The sequence below is a fragment of the Vipera berus genome (genome assembly GCF_964194415.1).
Source record: "Vipera berus genome assembly, chromosome: 10".
Lineage (NCBI taxonomy): Eukaryota > Metazoa > Chordata > Lepidosauria > Squamata > Viperidae > Vipera > Vipera berus.
The window spans coordinates 22,086,236-22,101,940 of record NC_138213.1 but is presented as its reverse complement, the minus strand read 5'-3'; the positions used below and the strand labels follow the sequence as shown (position 1 = coordinate 22,101,940).

Here is a 15,705-nt window from a genome sequence, read left to right as displayed (position 1 = left end):
ACTAATTGCATTCAGGCTGCGGTAATCCATGCACAAATGCAAAGTGCCATCCTTCTCCCTAAAGAGGACCAGGGCAGCCACTTTGGGTTTGGCAGGTTCGATAAATCCCCTTTCTAGATTTTTCAGTATGAATCTTTCCATCTCCTCTGTCTTGTTAGGGCTCATGGAGTACAATCAGGGCTTCAGGAGTTTTGCCCCGGGTTTGATTTCTATGGCACAGTCTGTGGGTCGGTGAGGAGGGAGTTTATCCACCCGTTCCTCGCTGAAGACTTCAGCAAGGTCTCGGTATTCTTCTGGTATTTCTGGTAACCCCTTCTCTTCTCCCACTGATGCTTTCTCCGCTCCTAGGATTTGTGGGGCTCTTTGGGGTGTTAAGTTTGCACGATCCCCCTCTGGGAAATTGAACTCTGCTGTCCTCCAATTTACCCAGGGGTTCCATCTCTTTAGCCACTCCAACCCCAGGATCATTGGGCATTCCATGCCTGTCACTACAAATATTATGTCTTCTTCATGGTCCCCCAGGAATAGATGGATTGGTAAAGTGGCTAGGGTAGCTGGCACCCCCCCTGCTATGGACCCATCTAACTGGCCAAATTTATTTATTTATTTATTTATTTTATTTGTATACCGCCCTTCTCCTGAAGGACTCAGGGCGGTGAACAGGGCAATACATGTTAAAAGACAAAATACAAAAATTAAAAGAGATTAAACAAAATGCCCACAACTCTTACAATAGGTTAAAACACATTAAAAGTAATAAAAACCCAACCCCATCCCATCAGGCCAGGCCAGCTTGTTCGAAGAGATACGTCTTTAGATCGCGCCGGAAGGAGCGCAGGTCGGGCGCCATCTGGAGCTCAACCGGAAGACGGTTCCATAAATCCGGCGCGCCCACAGAGAACGCCCTCCCCCTGGGGGCCACCAGTCGGCATTCTTTGACTGGTGGCACCCGGAGGAGGCCCTCTCTGTGGGAGCGTACTGGGCGGAGGGAAGTTGATGCCAGCCGCAGGTGCTCCCCAAGGTATTCCGGACCCATGCCATGTAGGGCTTTGTAGGTCAATACCAGCACCTTGAACCTCACCCGGAAGACAACTGGAAGCCAATGCAGCTCGCGGAGCAGAGGTGCAACATGGGAGTATCGGGAAACTCCCAGCACAACTCTCGCGGCTGCATTCTGTACCAGTTGGAGCCTCTGAGTGGTCTTCAAGGGCAGCCCCATGTAGAGAGCGTTGCAGTAGTCCAGACGAGAGGTCACAAGCACATGAGTGACCGTACGTAAGGCATCCCGGTCTAAATAGGGCCGCAACTGGCGCACCAGGCGAACCTGGGTGAAGCCCCCCCTAGTCACAGCTACTATATGGTCTTCTAAAGAAAGCTGCGAATCTAGGAGGACTCCCAAGTTGTGAGCCCTATCTACGGGGGGTAATAACTCACCCCCCCATAGAAAGAGATGGGATATCCTGAATATCCCGAGATGCCGGTACGCACAGCCACTCAGTCTTGTCAGGGTTGAGTCGAAGCCTGTTCCTCCCCATCCAGACCCCAACCGCCTCCAGGCAGCGGGGCATCACTGGGGTGGTTTGGGGTCGAAATAAAAAGCTGGGTATCATCAGCATACTGATGATACCCAACTCCAAAACCACGAATGATCTCACCCAGCGGTTTCATGTAGATGTTGAACAGGAGAGGTGAGAGGACCGACCCCTGAGGGACTCCACAAGCGAGAGGCCTCGAGGTCGACCTCTGCCCCCCTGCCAACACCGACTGCGAACGTCCCAGGAGATAGGAGGAGAACCACTGAAAAACCGTGCCTCCCAGTCCCAATCCCCTGAGACGCCGCAGCAAGATACCATGGTCGATGGTATCGAAAGCCGCTGAGAGGTCTAATAGGACTAGGACAGAGGAATATCCCCTGTCCCGGGCCCTCCAGAGATCATTCACCAGAGCGACCAATGCCATCTCCGTGCTGTACCCGGGCCTGAAGCCCGATTGGTACGGGTCTAGATAATCCGCTTCATCCAGAATCAGAGGGACCTGATGTGCCACCACACTCTCAACAACCTTCGTAAGAAAGCGAAGGTTGGAGACCGGACGAAAGTTATTTAACACAGCTGGGTCCAAGGCAGGCTTCTTGAGGAGAGGTCTCACCACCGCCTCCTTCAAGGCGGCGGGGAAACTACCCTCACTCAAAGATGCAGATATAACTGCCTGGAACCAGCTCCGTGTCCCCTCCCGAGCCGCATAAACCAGCCAGGAAGGGCACGGATCCAATAAACATGTGGTGGAGCTCAGCCTCCCCATAATCCTGTCCACTTCCTCTGGTGTCACAGGATCAAACTCATCCCAGATAACATTGACAAGACCACCCGTGTCCCAATCGTCAGACTCTGCCCAGTCGGAGTCCAAACCGGTCCGAATCCGAGCGATTTTGTCCGACAGATGTTGACTAAACTCCTTGGCACGACCCTGCAAGGGTTCCTCCCTCACCTCCTGATTAAGGAGGGAGCGGGTCACCCTAAACAGGGCGGCCGGGCGATTATCTGCGGACGCGATAAGGGTAGCGAAGTGGTTAGACCTCGCCACCCTTATCGCTGCGAGATAAGACCTAATACAGGTTCTTAGTCGCAATCGGTTGGATTCGGATCGGCTGGACCTCCAACGGCTCTCTAGGCCCCGTCTCCGACGCTTCATCTCCCGGAGCTCCGTGAAAACCATGGAGCCCGCTGGGATCTGCACCGAGTCAGGGGCCACAAGGGTACAACTCGGTCAAGTGCCTCCATGGCTGCCCTTTCCCAGGCTTCCACTAAGGCATCCGCCGAGCTGTGAGCAAAGGAGGCAGGTGGGGACCCCAGCGCTGCCTGGAACCTTTCAGGGTCCATTAAGCGCCTGGGGCAGAACCATCTAGTTGGCTCAACACACCCACGGTGGGGAGTGGCAAAACGGAAGACCAGCCGCAGGAGATGATGATCGGTCCATGACAGGGGCATAACAAATGAGATCGGCTGTCTCAGCCTCCTAATCGGGATGCCCAAGTTCCCCAGTAGCATTGGTCTAATGCGGCAGCAGGTGCAGCCAGAGTCTATTAAGGCTTTTACTTTGACAGCTTCGGGCATGGAGGGAGCTAATATAGTCACTGTCTTGAGGATGGGCATGATGGGTCCACTTACCAGGGGTTCACCTTCTGAGTTGTTGTCTGAGGTATCTGCCACCCCTGTGGTGTAGGCCTGAGTTCCGTGCCCATGCGTGGCAGATGGTGGGGACTCTATAGCTTCTGTTGCCTTCATGGTGGGTTCTCGTAGCTTGGCTGGGGACTTCCCCGATTTTCTGGCCGGTGATCGGTCTGGGTTACGTGGAGGGACTTTCGAGCAGCACCAATGCCTCAATCTGCCACTTCAGACTCATCTGGTGTTTTATCCAGTTTTAGACTATACCCATTGTATTTTTATTGTCAGGTCAGTATTGTCAGGTCAGTATGATTCAGTTTTTTGAAAATAGCTTGTTTTTGATATACTGCCTGTAAAACTAGCCAGACCTTGGTCGCCCATTGATTGAATCATGGATTGTGATGTATTGCTATGTCCTCTTGTGATGGTTCTGTTTAGTTTTGTTTTATTTGGATGTTTGATTTATGTGTGGCCTTTGGCTGTAATAAAATAAAAAAGTATTTAAAAAGTATTCCTATTTCTACTGGATATGCTGATTTTTATCTAAAAAGAAAAGAAAGAAACTTTGAGAAAATATTATAAAAATGGGGGGGGGCTTAAAAAGTTTTAAACAGCATTGATGACATCTTGTGATGAAGTTTGGTATTACAACTTGTTATTGCCTAAAAGAGACTTGGCTTGAAACCCCAACTTCAGATAAAACTCTTTTGAATGAGAAACTCAGCTGTAAAGAGAACTTCTGGGTGTCATAACTGGCCTGCTTGAACTATGAATGTAAACCTTTACTGACTTTCAGAGTTATATGTGGGGAATTGCTTTCCTATCTCTTTATTTGAGGAACATTGCTTATTATATGAGATGATGAAATACCTTGGACTATAAAATTTTACTTGACAAATGACGTCTACTATAAAGATTACCTATAAACATGTGAAATAGATGTCTCATGCCTAGTTATAAAATTATTTTTAATGTTTGATTTTAAAGTCCTCAATTTAACATGTTATTATGAGAATATGGATGAAGACAAGAAAAAGATCTTTTCCATGTTGAAAGCAATACATGAAACCATTCTTTCAGCTTGTGACAAAATAAGACCCAACATAAAAGAACAAGATGTCAGCTTAGATACACAAACCCAAATTTTGACTACAACCAAAGAACTAACAACACAGAAGATAACAGAAGAAGTGGAACAATCAAATACTAAGACAGAGGACTCAACTGACCAACAAATACAGGTAATGGAAAATCCAGAAAAGGGAGTGACAACACTGAAAATGGAAAATACTTTCTATATAAATAAGAAGAAATTTGAGAAAGAAGAACAGATTGAATGGAAGATAAACATATCAGGACAATCATGGGGAATTGGAATAATGGGAGACGATTTAATGAAGACAATTTTTTTTAAATCCCATTTATATCCCGCCCTTCTCCGAAGACTCAGGGCAGCTTACAGTCTAAGCACAAATCAATGTGCTTAGCAATAGCCTTCATTCTATGTATATGCCTGCTTATTAGGGCTTTCACCCCCCCCCAAGCGGCTAGCCCTTCAAAGAATGGCAACTAAATGGTCTCTCTTATTTCCAAAAAATATATATAAAAATAGAGGGAGATCTATTTGATGATCTAAAAGCACTGAGATGGAAGGCTAGTTGACAAAGGAAGAAAGCCAGAATAAGGCTGAAGAAAATAGGGGGTTTGATTTATTAGAGGGGATTTCATATTACTAATTAGAGGGTTAAAGGGAGAACTTGAGATAAGGGCAATTTTGGTCATTAAATTTAAAATATTTGTAAACTAGATGAAAATAAGGATTCTATTTGTTTAATATTTAAAAATTAAACCCAAAAGGAAAAAAATATGAATATGTTTGATTTATTGATTAACCCAGACAATATATATAATGGTTTTGATTTATTAAAGGGGATACTGTATTATTAATTAGATAAATTAATATGGTGGGAAATAGATAAGTTTTAGGAAATAGAACAAGACTATATTCAAATAGGGACGCGGTGGCTCAGTGGGTTAGGACGCTGAGCTTGTCGATCAGAAGGTCGGCAGTTTGGCGGGTCAAATCCCGAGTGCCGCATAACAGAGTGAGCGCCTGTTACTCGTCCCAGCTTCTGCCAAACTAGCAGTTCGAAAGCACGTAAAAAATGCAAGTAGAAAAATAGGGACCACTACAGTGGGAAGGTAACAGCCTTTGGCGTCTAGTCATGCCGGCCACATGACCACGGAGACGTCCTCGGACAAGCGCTGGCTCTTCGGCTTTGAAACGGAGATGAGCACCAGCCCCTAGAGTCGGAAACTACTAGCACGCATGTGCGGGGGAACCTTTACCTTTTTATATTCAAATAGATAAGATGTGAATTTTGAATAATTCAGTTATGAATTGAGATAAGGGAAACTTTGGTTACCTAAAGTCTCAAAATTATAAATATCAAATGTTAAATTTGAATATTGATGGAAAAATAAAATTGGGAAAAATCAGTATCAAGACATTGATTGTCTATAAAGATTGAATGTAAAAGTAATTAAGATATGTATAAGCTAAAAATTTATTGATAAATGTAATAATGATGTTTTTACTTAGTTGATATAATAAGAACTGTATTAACTTAAATACAAGATAGTAGATATTAAGGGAAAAAGAGGAAATATTTGACGTTGTAACTTGAGATTTGTACTAAAGATTTTTGTATGTTATTGAACTATTGATTAATCCAGCCACCATTTAAATACTTAAATGTAAAATTGTAAATGTAAAAAAATATATTTTTTTTAAAAAAGGAGGCATGTGGACCCAGCATCCTTTGAGGGAGCAGACTGTGGCTTGAGCAAGACTGCTATTTCCTTATCTGACAGAGTTCTAAGAAACTGCCGTCTTGCAGTCTCTTTGTGAGGAGCAACTGTATAGAGCCCTTGTGGTTGATCTCAAGTCCTCTCCTTATCTGGAGGAAGAGATTTACAAGGACTCATTCTCCTCACTGGCTCTTTTTTCAGCTGTCATCTTCAGATCAGCTTTTAGCAGAGCCATTTTCAGTTCATAATTCTTTGCCAGAAGTCCAAAACAAGTCTATTTTGCAGCTCCTCTATTTTCCCACTTTATTTGGAATTTCAAACTGGAGGAAAGGATTATACCTAAGAAAACTGAACACATCTCTAGAATTCAAACTTCCAGAAAAAAATGGAATCTAAAAATTGACAAGCTTTTTAAGAGAAGCCAAAGCCACAGACAGAGATCAAAGTGACCCAGAGAAATATTAAATTTGGACCAAGAAGAGGTTGGAGGGGAGGAAAGCAAGGCTTGTTTGGAAACATGAGGTAATGCTGGACTCTCTCAAACTCACTCATCTTGCTTACCACCATCCTCATTCTCTCGCTGGGCCTGCTCAATAGCAGCTCGGATGCAAAGTTCACGTGCATGAAGCCCTGCTGAACTGCTCCCATCTGAGATGGCTTCCAGGACCACCGAATCAATGGACAAGCAAGCTGCACTGTAGTGTTTGGCCAGGACTACAGCAGCACTGGTCTTCCCTGTGGGAATGGAAGATACAGAAGTTCACAAACACAGACACATCTGGGTTCTCTTGCCCACAGTCATTTCATTATCAAAACATTAGGTAGCTAGGACAATAGGAAGGCCAGTTTTGTGTCAGATTCCACAGGTGAATGCAACTAGTGGTCAGTCTGGCTGCAGGGACATCCAGATCTTGTGTGGCTATATCATTTTATCATTGTGTGTGGCTATATCATCTTGTGTGGCTATATCATTTTATCTTGTGTGGCTATATCATTTTATCTCCAGGAGGGCTTAATAGCAATAGCAATAGACTTACAGTATATACTGCTTCACAGCGCTTTACAGCCCTCTCTGAGCAGTTTACAAATGTCAGCCTATTGCCCCCAACAATCTGGGTCCTCATTTTACCAACTTCAGAAGGATGGAAGACTGAGTCAACCTGGAGCCAGTGAGAATTGAACCGCAGTAGACAGCAATCAGCAGAAGAAGTCTGCAGTACTGCATCCTAACCACTGCGCCACCACGCCATGTCCTGAAGGCAGGATATTGAATCTGACTGATATAAAAGTTCTTTATGTTGCACAAGGAATGTTAGGGGAAATTAAACATGGACCTCCTAGTCTGTCTAGGCTATAGATTTGGGCCCTAGAACCTAAATTCTTCTGTCTACAGAGTAGTTTTCAACTTGGTGTTTCCTTGTACAACTTTCCTCATCACTTGCCTCAGGGTTGAACTGAAAATACCTTCAGTCTACAAAGGGCACATAATGTTTGTCCCACAGATCTTAGTTTGGTGTTAAGAGGACCTGGTAGTGATAGAGTGTGGAACAACTCTCTGTAAAGTTGGCTTGCTCTGAATCAATCAATTAATTTACCATAATTCAGTAGGTACAGGGGTAAGTTAGACTTTAGGAGGCTAGGAGACCAGCTCTCCTAAAGTTGAAAAACATCATACTATAACCAAATCTTAAACCCACATGCATTTAATATTTTATATGGGGTGAACAGGACATTCCTTTTCAATACATAGGAAACCAAAGCCAAATTCTTAACACTAAATAAAATAACTGGTTAGAAAAGCAGAAGAATCAGTGAAAATTGCCCAATTTAGTATCAGAGGGCACAGCTTGCGGCAGGCAACTGTGTTACTCCACACACACCCCTGGTTGTCCAAGAAAAGCCATTTACCTGTAAGGGGAGCTCCATGAATTATAATAGCAATACCCCTACGATTTCTGGCAGCACGTCCTTCTGGAGAGATATCAATGCCAAGATGGCGAGCAATGGCTTTAGAAACAGGATTGTTGTCTAGCTCTCCAACTGTTTCCTTATGCTTGTTGAGGCTTTGTTGACTCCCTGCTGAAAAAAACTGGCATTTTGGTCAACCAGGCAGCAGCACTGTTTTCAAACTACTTTTAGACATCTTCTGTAGCAATGCTCCCCTAGCATCCATCTGTAGATTTTAGAACCATCTATTTAGTTTCCCAATTTTTTCAACTTGCATCTTACAAATGGGGGGAAGCTTGACAAACTGTTTGGGATGCAAGGGGATCTTTGGATGAAGCAAAGACTTAAAAGAATTCTGAACTGCATAGGAAATGGGAAATCCTACCACAAGTAAGTTAAGATACAGGCCAGGTGGAAAGAAGATCAGAAAATTGGTTTTTCAATGGTTGATGAAAATCTGGTAAAGCAAATTAGAAATCAGGGTCCAGCACATATTAAACGGATATATCTTGCATTGATAGAAATTGACTCAGAAACAGAACTTGTTAAAGATTGCATGATAAAGTGGGCTCAGAATATTCAAGAAGTTATTACAATGGATACTTGGGAAAAGATCTGGGTGAGAAACGTAAAATTTACGCAAGCTCAAAATTTAAGAGAGAACTTTTATAAAATGTTTTATAGGTGGCATTTAGATCCCAAAAAGCTTGCAAGTATGTATCCGAACTATCAGCCTAAATGTTGGAGGTGTGGTGGCGAAGACGCAACGTACTTTCACATATGGTGGACCTGTAAAAAGGTTAAAGCATTTTGGATTAAAATTTGGTGGAACATGCAGAAGATATTTAAGAAAAGGATAAAGTTTTGTCCGCAATTGTTTTTACTGGGCATAATTACTGATACTACTGTTGTGGACACTAAGTTGATGTTGAACTTAATTACGGCAGCAAGACTTTTAGTAGGTCAATATTGGAAGAAGGAGGAACTGCCGACTATAGAAGAATGGACTTTAAAAGTTTCTAACCTGGCGGAAATGGCAAAGATATCGGCGTATTTGAAAGACCATTCACAACAACGTTATATTACGGAGTGGAAAAAATGGATTGATTACATCCAGAATAAATATGGGACTAAAAAGTTTCATTTAGCATTTGAATAAGTATTGATGTGATATTTGTATTGCTTGTAGTCATTTTATAAGAGCTAAAGTGCGATAAGACTTAATAGCTTATTGTTGTTAGCATATGGTTGTTTATGATTGTTTTTACTTTTATACCTTGTATTTAGCTCTGGGAAGTCGGGGACGGGGGGGAAGGGGAGGGGGGAGGGTTGGGTAGGGGTGGGAAGGGGGTGGGGGGAGGGGTTGTTAAAGATAAAATGTATTGAAAAACTTTTCAATAAAAAAAAAGAAAATTGGAGAGATGAAAGGAACGTTTCATGCAAAAATGGGCATGATAAAGGACCAAAATGGCAGGGACCTAACAGAGGCAGAAGAGATTAAGAAGAGGTGGCAAAATTACACAGAAGAACTATACAAGAATGAGCTTAACGTCCCTGATAATCACAATGAGGTGGTCACTGACCTCGAGCCAGACATCCTAGAATGTGAAGTGAAGTGGGCCTTAGAAAAGCTGAGCAACAACAAAGCTAGTGGAGGTGACAGTATTCCAGCTGAGCTATTCAAAATCTTAAAAGACGATGCAGTAAAAGTGCTACACTCAATTTGCCAGCAAATTTGGAAAACTCAACAGTGGCCACAGGATTGGAAAAGATCAGTTTACATTCCAATTCCAAAGAAAGGCAGTGCCAAAGAATGTTCAAACTATCGCACCATTGCACTCATTTCTCATGCTAGTAAAGTTATGCTTAAAATTCTACAAGCTAGACTCCAGCAGTATGTGGATCGAGAACTACCAGAAGTACAGGCAGGATTTCGAAGAGGCAGAGGAACTAGAGATCAAATTGCCAACATACCAGCATATCATGGAGAAAGGTAGAGAGTTCCAGAAAAACATCTACTTCTGCTTCATTGACTATGCTAAAGCCTTTGATTGTGTGGATCATAACAAACTGTGGCAAGTCCTTAAAGAGATGGGCATACCAGACCATCCTATTTGTCTCTTGAGAAACCTATATGCGGGCCAAGAAGCAACAGTGAGAACTGGACACGGAACCACTGATTGGTTCAAAATTGGGAAAGGAGTCCGGCAAGGCTGTATACTGTCGCCTTGCCTATTTAACTTATATGCAGAGCACATCATGAGAAAGGCAGGGCTAGATGAATCAAAAGTTGGAATTAAGATTGCCGGAAGAAACATCAACAACCTAAGATATGCAGATGATACCACTCTAATGGCAGAAAGTGAAGAGGAACTAAAGAGCCTCTTGTTGCGAGTGAAGAAGGAGAGTGCAAAACTTGGGTTGAAACTAAACATTAAGAAAACCAAGATCATGGCATCTGGCCCTCTCAATTCCTGGCAAATAGATGGGGAAGAAATGGAGGTAGTGACAGATTTTATTTTCCTGGGCTCCAAGATCACTGCAGATGGGGACTGTAGCCAAGAAATTAAAAGACGCTTGCTCCTCGGGAGGAAAGCCATGGCAAATCTAGACAGCACACTAAAAAGCAGAGACATCACCCTGTCAACAAAAGTGCGTATAGTCAAGGCTATGGTCTTCCCAGTTGCAATGTATGGCAGTGAAAGCTGGACCATAAGAAAGGCTGAGCGCCAAAGAATTGAAGCCTTTGAACTATGGTGCTGGAGAAGACTCCTGCGAGTCCCTTGGACTGCAAGGCGATCAAACCAGTCAGTCCTAGAGGAGATCAACCCTGACTGCTCTTTAGAAGGCCAGATCCTGAAGCTAAAACTCAAATACTTTGGCCACCTAATGAGAAGGAAGGACTCACTGGAGAAGAGCCTAATGCTGGGAAAGATTGAGGACAATAGAAGAAGGGGACGACAGAGAATGAGGTGGCTGGATGGAGTCACTGAAGCAGGAGGCGTGAGCTTAAATGGACTCCAGAAGATGGTAGAGGACAGGAAGGCCTGGAGGAACATTGTCCATAGGGTCGCGATGGGTCGGACACGACTTCGCAACTAACAACTAACAACTAACAACAACACATGTGCTGGAGAACTGTTAGTTCCCAGTATGCAAGTTTGTTTTTGTTTTGTTTTTGTTTGTTTGTTTTATTAAATTTTTAAATTTTTATACCGCCCGAAGGACTCAGGGCGGTGAACAGGGCATATAATAAAAATACACAGGTGTTTTCCCAAACCTCAATACATAACAAAAGTAATAACGGATAACAAACAGATTAAAAAAATATTCTTATTTGTATAAGATGCAGGAGTTAGATAAGTCAAAAATAGATGAATACTTGTTTAGACAAGATTTGCTGAAACTTCCACAAACTCAGAAACAATTTATGAATGACCCAATAACTACCTTTGAAATATTAAGAAGCTATAATGAATGACCCAATAACTACCTTTGAAATATCAGAAGCTATAAGAAAAATGAAATTAGGCAAAGGCCCTGTCACAGAGGGTTTACAAGTCAATATTATATATGTTTTGAAGATGAACTTCTTCAGCCGTTAAAGGATGTAATGAATGCTATATTACAGTGAGGAAATATAATCCCAACCTGGACAGAAGCTAATATTGTGTTACTTCCGAAAGAGGGTCTGGATACCATGATGATAAAGAATTATGGACCAATCTCATTATTAAATGAGGATTATAAACTATTTACTGCAATTTTGGCAGAAAGACTAAAGTAAGTTTTACAGGCATAATATTTATGATGATCAAGTTGGCTTTCTGCCAAAAGACAGATAAGGAACAATGTGAGAATGGTTTTGAGCATTATTGAATATTTGCAATATCACAATGAACTACGGGCAGCTTTAATGTTCTTAGACGCTGAGAAGGCCTTTGACAATTTAAATTGGGTCTTTATGTTTAAAGTTTTGGAAGAAATGGATTTTGGTGGGAATTTTATTCAAGGGTTTATGGCTGTTTATACAACACAGCAAGCAAAAATTGTTATTAATTGTGTGAAATCAGAAAGTGTACAAGACAAGCATGTCCACTGTCTCCACTGCTATTTATCCTGGTGTTGGAAGTCCTGAATAGAGATATCAGGCAAGATGAGAAAATAAAAGGTATAAATGTTAAGAAGGAAGTTTATAAATTGAGGGCCTTTGCTGATGATTTGGTGATTTTTCTGCAAGAACAAAAAATAATATAGAACATTTGATGAGGAAACTAAACAAGTTTGGGTCCTTGGCCGGTTTAAAGTTAACATCAATGTTGATTAAGAATATGACCTCACAGGATGGTGATATACAGACTAAAAAGTCTGGTTTTTAGGGTTCAGAAAAAGATGAAATATTTGGGGGATTATGTTAACAAACTCAGACTTGTTCAAAAATCATTATGTGCCTCTCTGGAATGGTATTAAAAAAGATTTATTAAGATGGGACAAACTCCATTTTTCATTATTGGGTAGAATTTCTGTAATCAAGGTAAATGTTTTACCAAATATGCTTTTCCTGTTTCAAATATTATCAGTACTTGCAACTGAAATTCCGTTTAAACAATGGCAGAGAGATATTTCAAAGTTTATATGGCAGGGGAAAGAACGAGAATTAGCTATAAATTATTGCAAGATGGTAAGGAAAGAGGGGGTTTGGGGTTACCTGATTTGAAACTGTACTTTGATGCTTGTTGCTTGCTTGGCTAAAAGAATGGGTGAACCTTCAAAATAAGAGATTATTGGACTAGGTCATGAATTAAGGTTTGGTTGGCACGGTTATTTGTGGTACGATAAAGTTAAAGTAAATGTTGTTTTTAATAATCATTTTATTAGGTGTGCCATTTTGAGAGTATGGAATAAATACAAAACAAGGTTCTCTATGAAGATGCCACTTTGGGTTTCCTCACAAGAAGCCTTTTTTAGAAAAGACTAAACTAGTAGACCCCTTCATGGATTAGATCCCCTTCATGGATTACTGCCTTGCCGTGGCGAAGGGGCTTGCGTAATTCAATGAAGCTATGAGCTATGCCATGCAGGGCCACCCAAGATGGACAGGTCATAGCAGAGAGTTCTGACAAAACGTAATCCACTGGAGAAGGAAATGGCAACCCACTCCAGTATCTTTGCCATGAAAACCCTATGGACAGTTCCAAAAGGCAAAACAATATGACGCTGGAAGATGAACCCCTCAGGTCGGAAGGCGTCCAATATGCTACTGGGGAAGAGCAGAGGACTAGTAGTAGTAGCGCCAGAAAGAATGAAGGGACTGGGCCAAAGCCTAAAGGACGCTCAGCTGTGGATGTGTCTGGTGGTGAAAGGAAAGTCCGATGCTGTAAAGATTTTTTCTCCATAGGAACCTGGAATGTAAGATCCATGAATCAAGGAAAGCTGGATGTGGTCAAACAAGAGATGACAAGACTAAACATCGACATCTTAGGTATCAGCGAACTAAAATGGACAGGAATGGGTGAATTTAATTCAGATGACCATCAGGTATACTACTGCGGGCAAGAATCCCTCAGAAGAAATGGAGTAGCCTTCATAGTCAATAAAAGAGTAGGAAAAGCAATACTGGGATACAATCCCCAAAATGACAGAATGATCTCAGTTCGAATCCAAGGCAAACCATTCAATATCACAGTAGTACAAGTCTATGCCCCAACCACCAGTGCTGAAGTGGATGAAATTGACCGGTTCTACGAAGCCCTACAGCACCTTATAGAACTAACACCCAAAAATGATGTCCTTATCATCATGGGGGATTGGAATGCTAAAGTAGCAAGCCAAAAGATAACTGGAATAACAGGCAGGTTTGGCCTTGGAGTACAAAATGAAACAGGGCACAGGCTGATAGAATTTTGTCAAGAGAATACGATGGTTATAGCAAACACTCTTTTCCAACAACCCAAGAGATGGCTCTACACATGAAAATCACCAGACGGTCAACACAGAAATCAGATTGACTATATGCTCTGCAGCCAAAGATGGAGAAGCTCTATACAGTCAGTAAAAACAAGACCAGGAGCTGACTGTGGCTCAGACCATGAGCTTCTCATTGCAAAGTTTAGGCTTAAACTGAAGAAAGTAGGGAAAAGCACTAGGCCACTCAGGTATGAATTAAATCATATCCCTGTTGAATATACAGTAGAGATGACAAATAGATTTAAGGAATTAGATCTGATAGACAGAGTGCCTGAAGAACTATGGACAGAGGTTCGCAACATTGTACAAGAGGTAGCAACTAAAACCATCCCAAAGAAAAAGAAATGCAAGAAAGCAAAATGGCTTTCTGAGGAAGCTTTGCAAATAGCTGAGGAAAAGAGGGAAGTGAAAGGCAAGGGAGAAAAAGAAAGATACACGCAATTGAATGCAGAATTCCAGAGAATAGCTAGAAGAGATAAGAATGCTTTCTTAAATGAACAGTGCAAAGAAATAGAAGAAAACAATAGAATAGGGAGGACCAGAGATCTTTTCAAGAAAATTGGAGAGATGAAGGGAACGTTTAATGCAAAAATGGGCGTGATAAAGGACCAAAATGGAAGGGACCTAACAGTGGCAGAAGAGATTAAGAAGAGGTGGCAAAATTACACAGAACTATACAAGAATGAGCTTAACGTCCCTGATAATCACAATGAGGTGGTCACTGACCTTGAGCCAGACATCCTAGATGTGAAGTGAAGTGGGCTTTAGAAAAGCTGAGCAACAACAAAGCTAATGGAAGTGGCAGTATTCCAGCTGAGCTATTCAAAATCTTAAAAGACGAGGCAGTAAAAGTGCTACACTTAATTTGCCAGCAAATTTGGAAAACTCAACAGTGGCCACAGGATTGGAAAAGATCAGTTTACATTCCAATTCCAAAGAAAGGCAGTGCCAAAGAATGTTCAAACTATCGCACCATTGCACTCATTTCTCATGCTAGTAAAGTTATGCTTAAAATTTATTTATTTTATTTATTTATTAATGGGACTCAGGGCGGCTACAAGCTAGACTCCAGCAATATGTGGATCGAGAACTACCAGAAGTACAGGCAGGATTTCGAAGAGGCAGAGGAACTAGAGATCAAATTGCCAACATACCAGCATATCATGGAGAAAGGTAGAGAGTTCCAGAAAAACATCTACTTCTGCTTCATTCAATCAAGCTTTTGATTGTGTGGATCATAACAAACTGTGGCAAGTCCTTAAAGAGATGGGCATACCAGACCATCCTATTTGTCTCTTGAGAAACCTATATGCGGGCCAAGAAGCAACAGTGAGAACTGGACACGGAACCACTGATTGGTTCAAAATTGGGAAAGGAGTCCGGCAAGGCTGTATACTGTCGCCTTGCCTATTTAACTTATATGCAGAGCACATCATGAGAAAGGCAGGGCTAGATGAATCAAAAGTTGGAATTAAGATTGCCGGGAGAAATATCAACAAACTAAGATATGCAGATGATACCACTCTAATGGCAGAAAGTGAAGAAGAACTAAAGAGCCTCTTGTTGCGGGTGAAGAAGGAGAGTGCAAAACTTGGGTTGAAACTTAGCATTAAGAAAACTAAGATCATGGCATCCGGCCCTCTCAATCCCTGGCAAATAGATGGGGAAGAAATGGAGGTAGTGACAGATTTTATTTTCCTGGGCTCCAAGATCACTGCAGATGGGGACTGTAGCCAAGAAATTAAAAGACGCTTGCACCTCGGGAGGAAAGCCATGGCAAATCTAGACAGCACACTAAAAAGCAGAGACAAAAGTG

General features: G+C 42.1%; 1 protein-coding gene across 1 annotated transcript in view; it reads right to left on the bottom strand.

Moving 5' to 3' along the window:
- Positions 1 to 15,705, bottom strand: part of HYDIN (HYDIN axonemal central pair apparatus protein) — a 350,217-nt gene that overhangs the window by 152,660 nt on the left and 181,852 nt on the right. Inside the window, exons 39-40 of the mRNA XM_081335684.1 lie at positions 7,884 to 8,051; positions 6,537 to 6,710 (exon numbers count right to left, since the gene is read on the bottom strand). Coding sequence (XP_081191810.1) covers positions 6,537 to 6,710; positions 7,884 to 8,051 — 342 coding nt within the window. The remainder of the gene's footprint in view (positions 1 to 6,536; positions 6,711 to 7,883; positions 8,052 to 15,705) is intronic.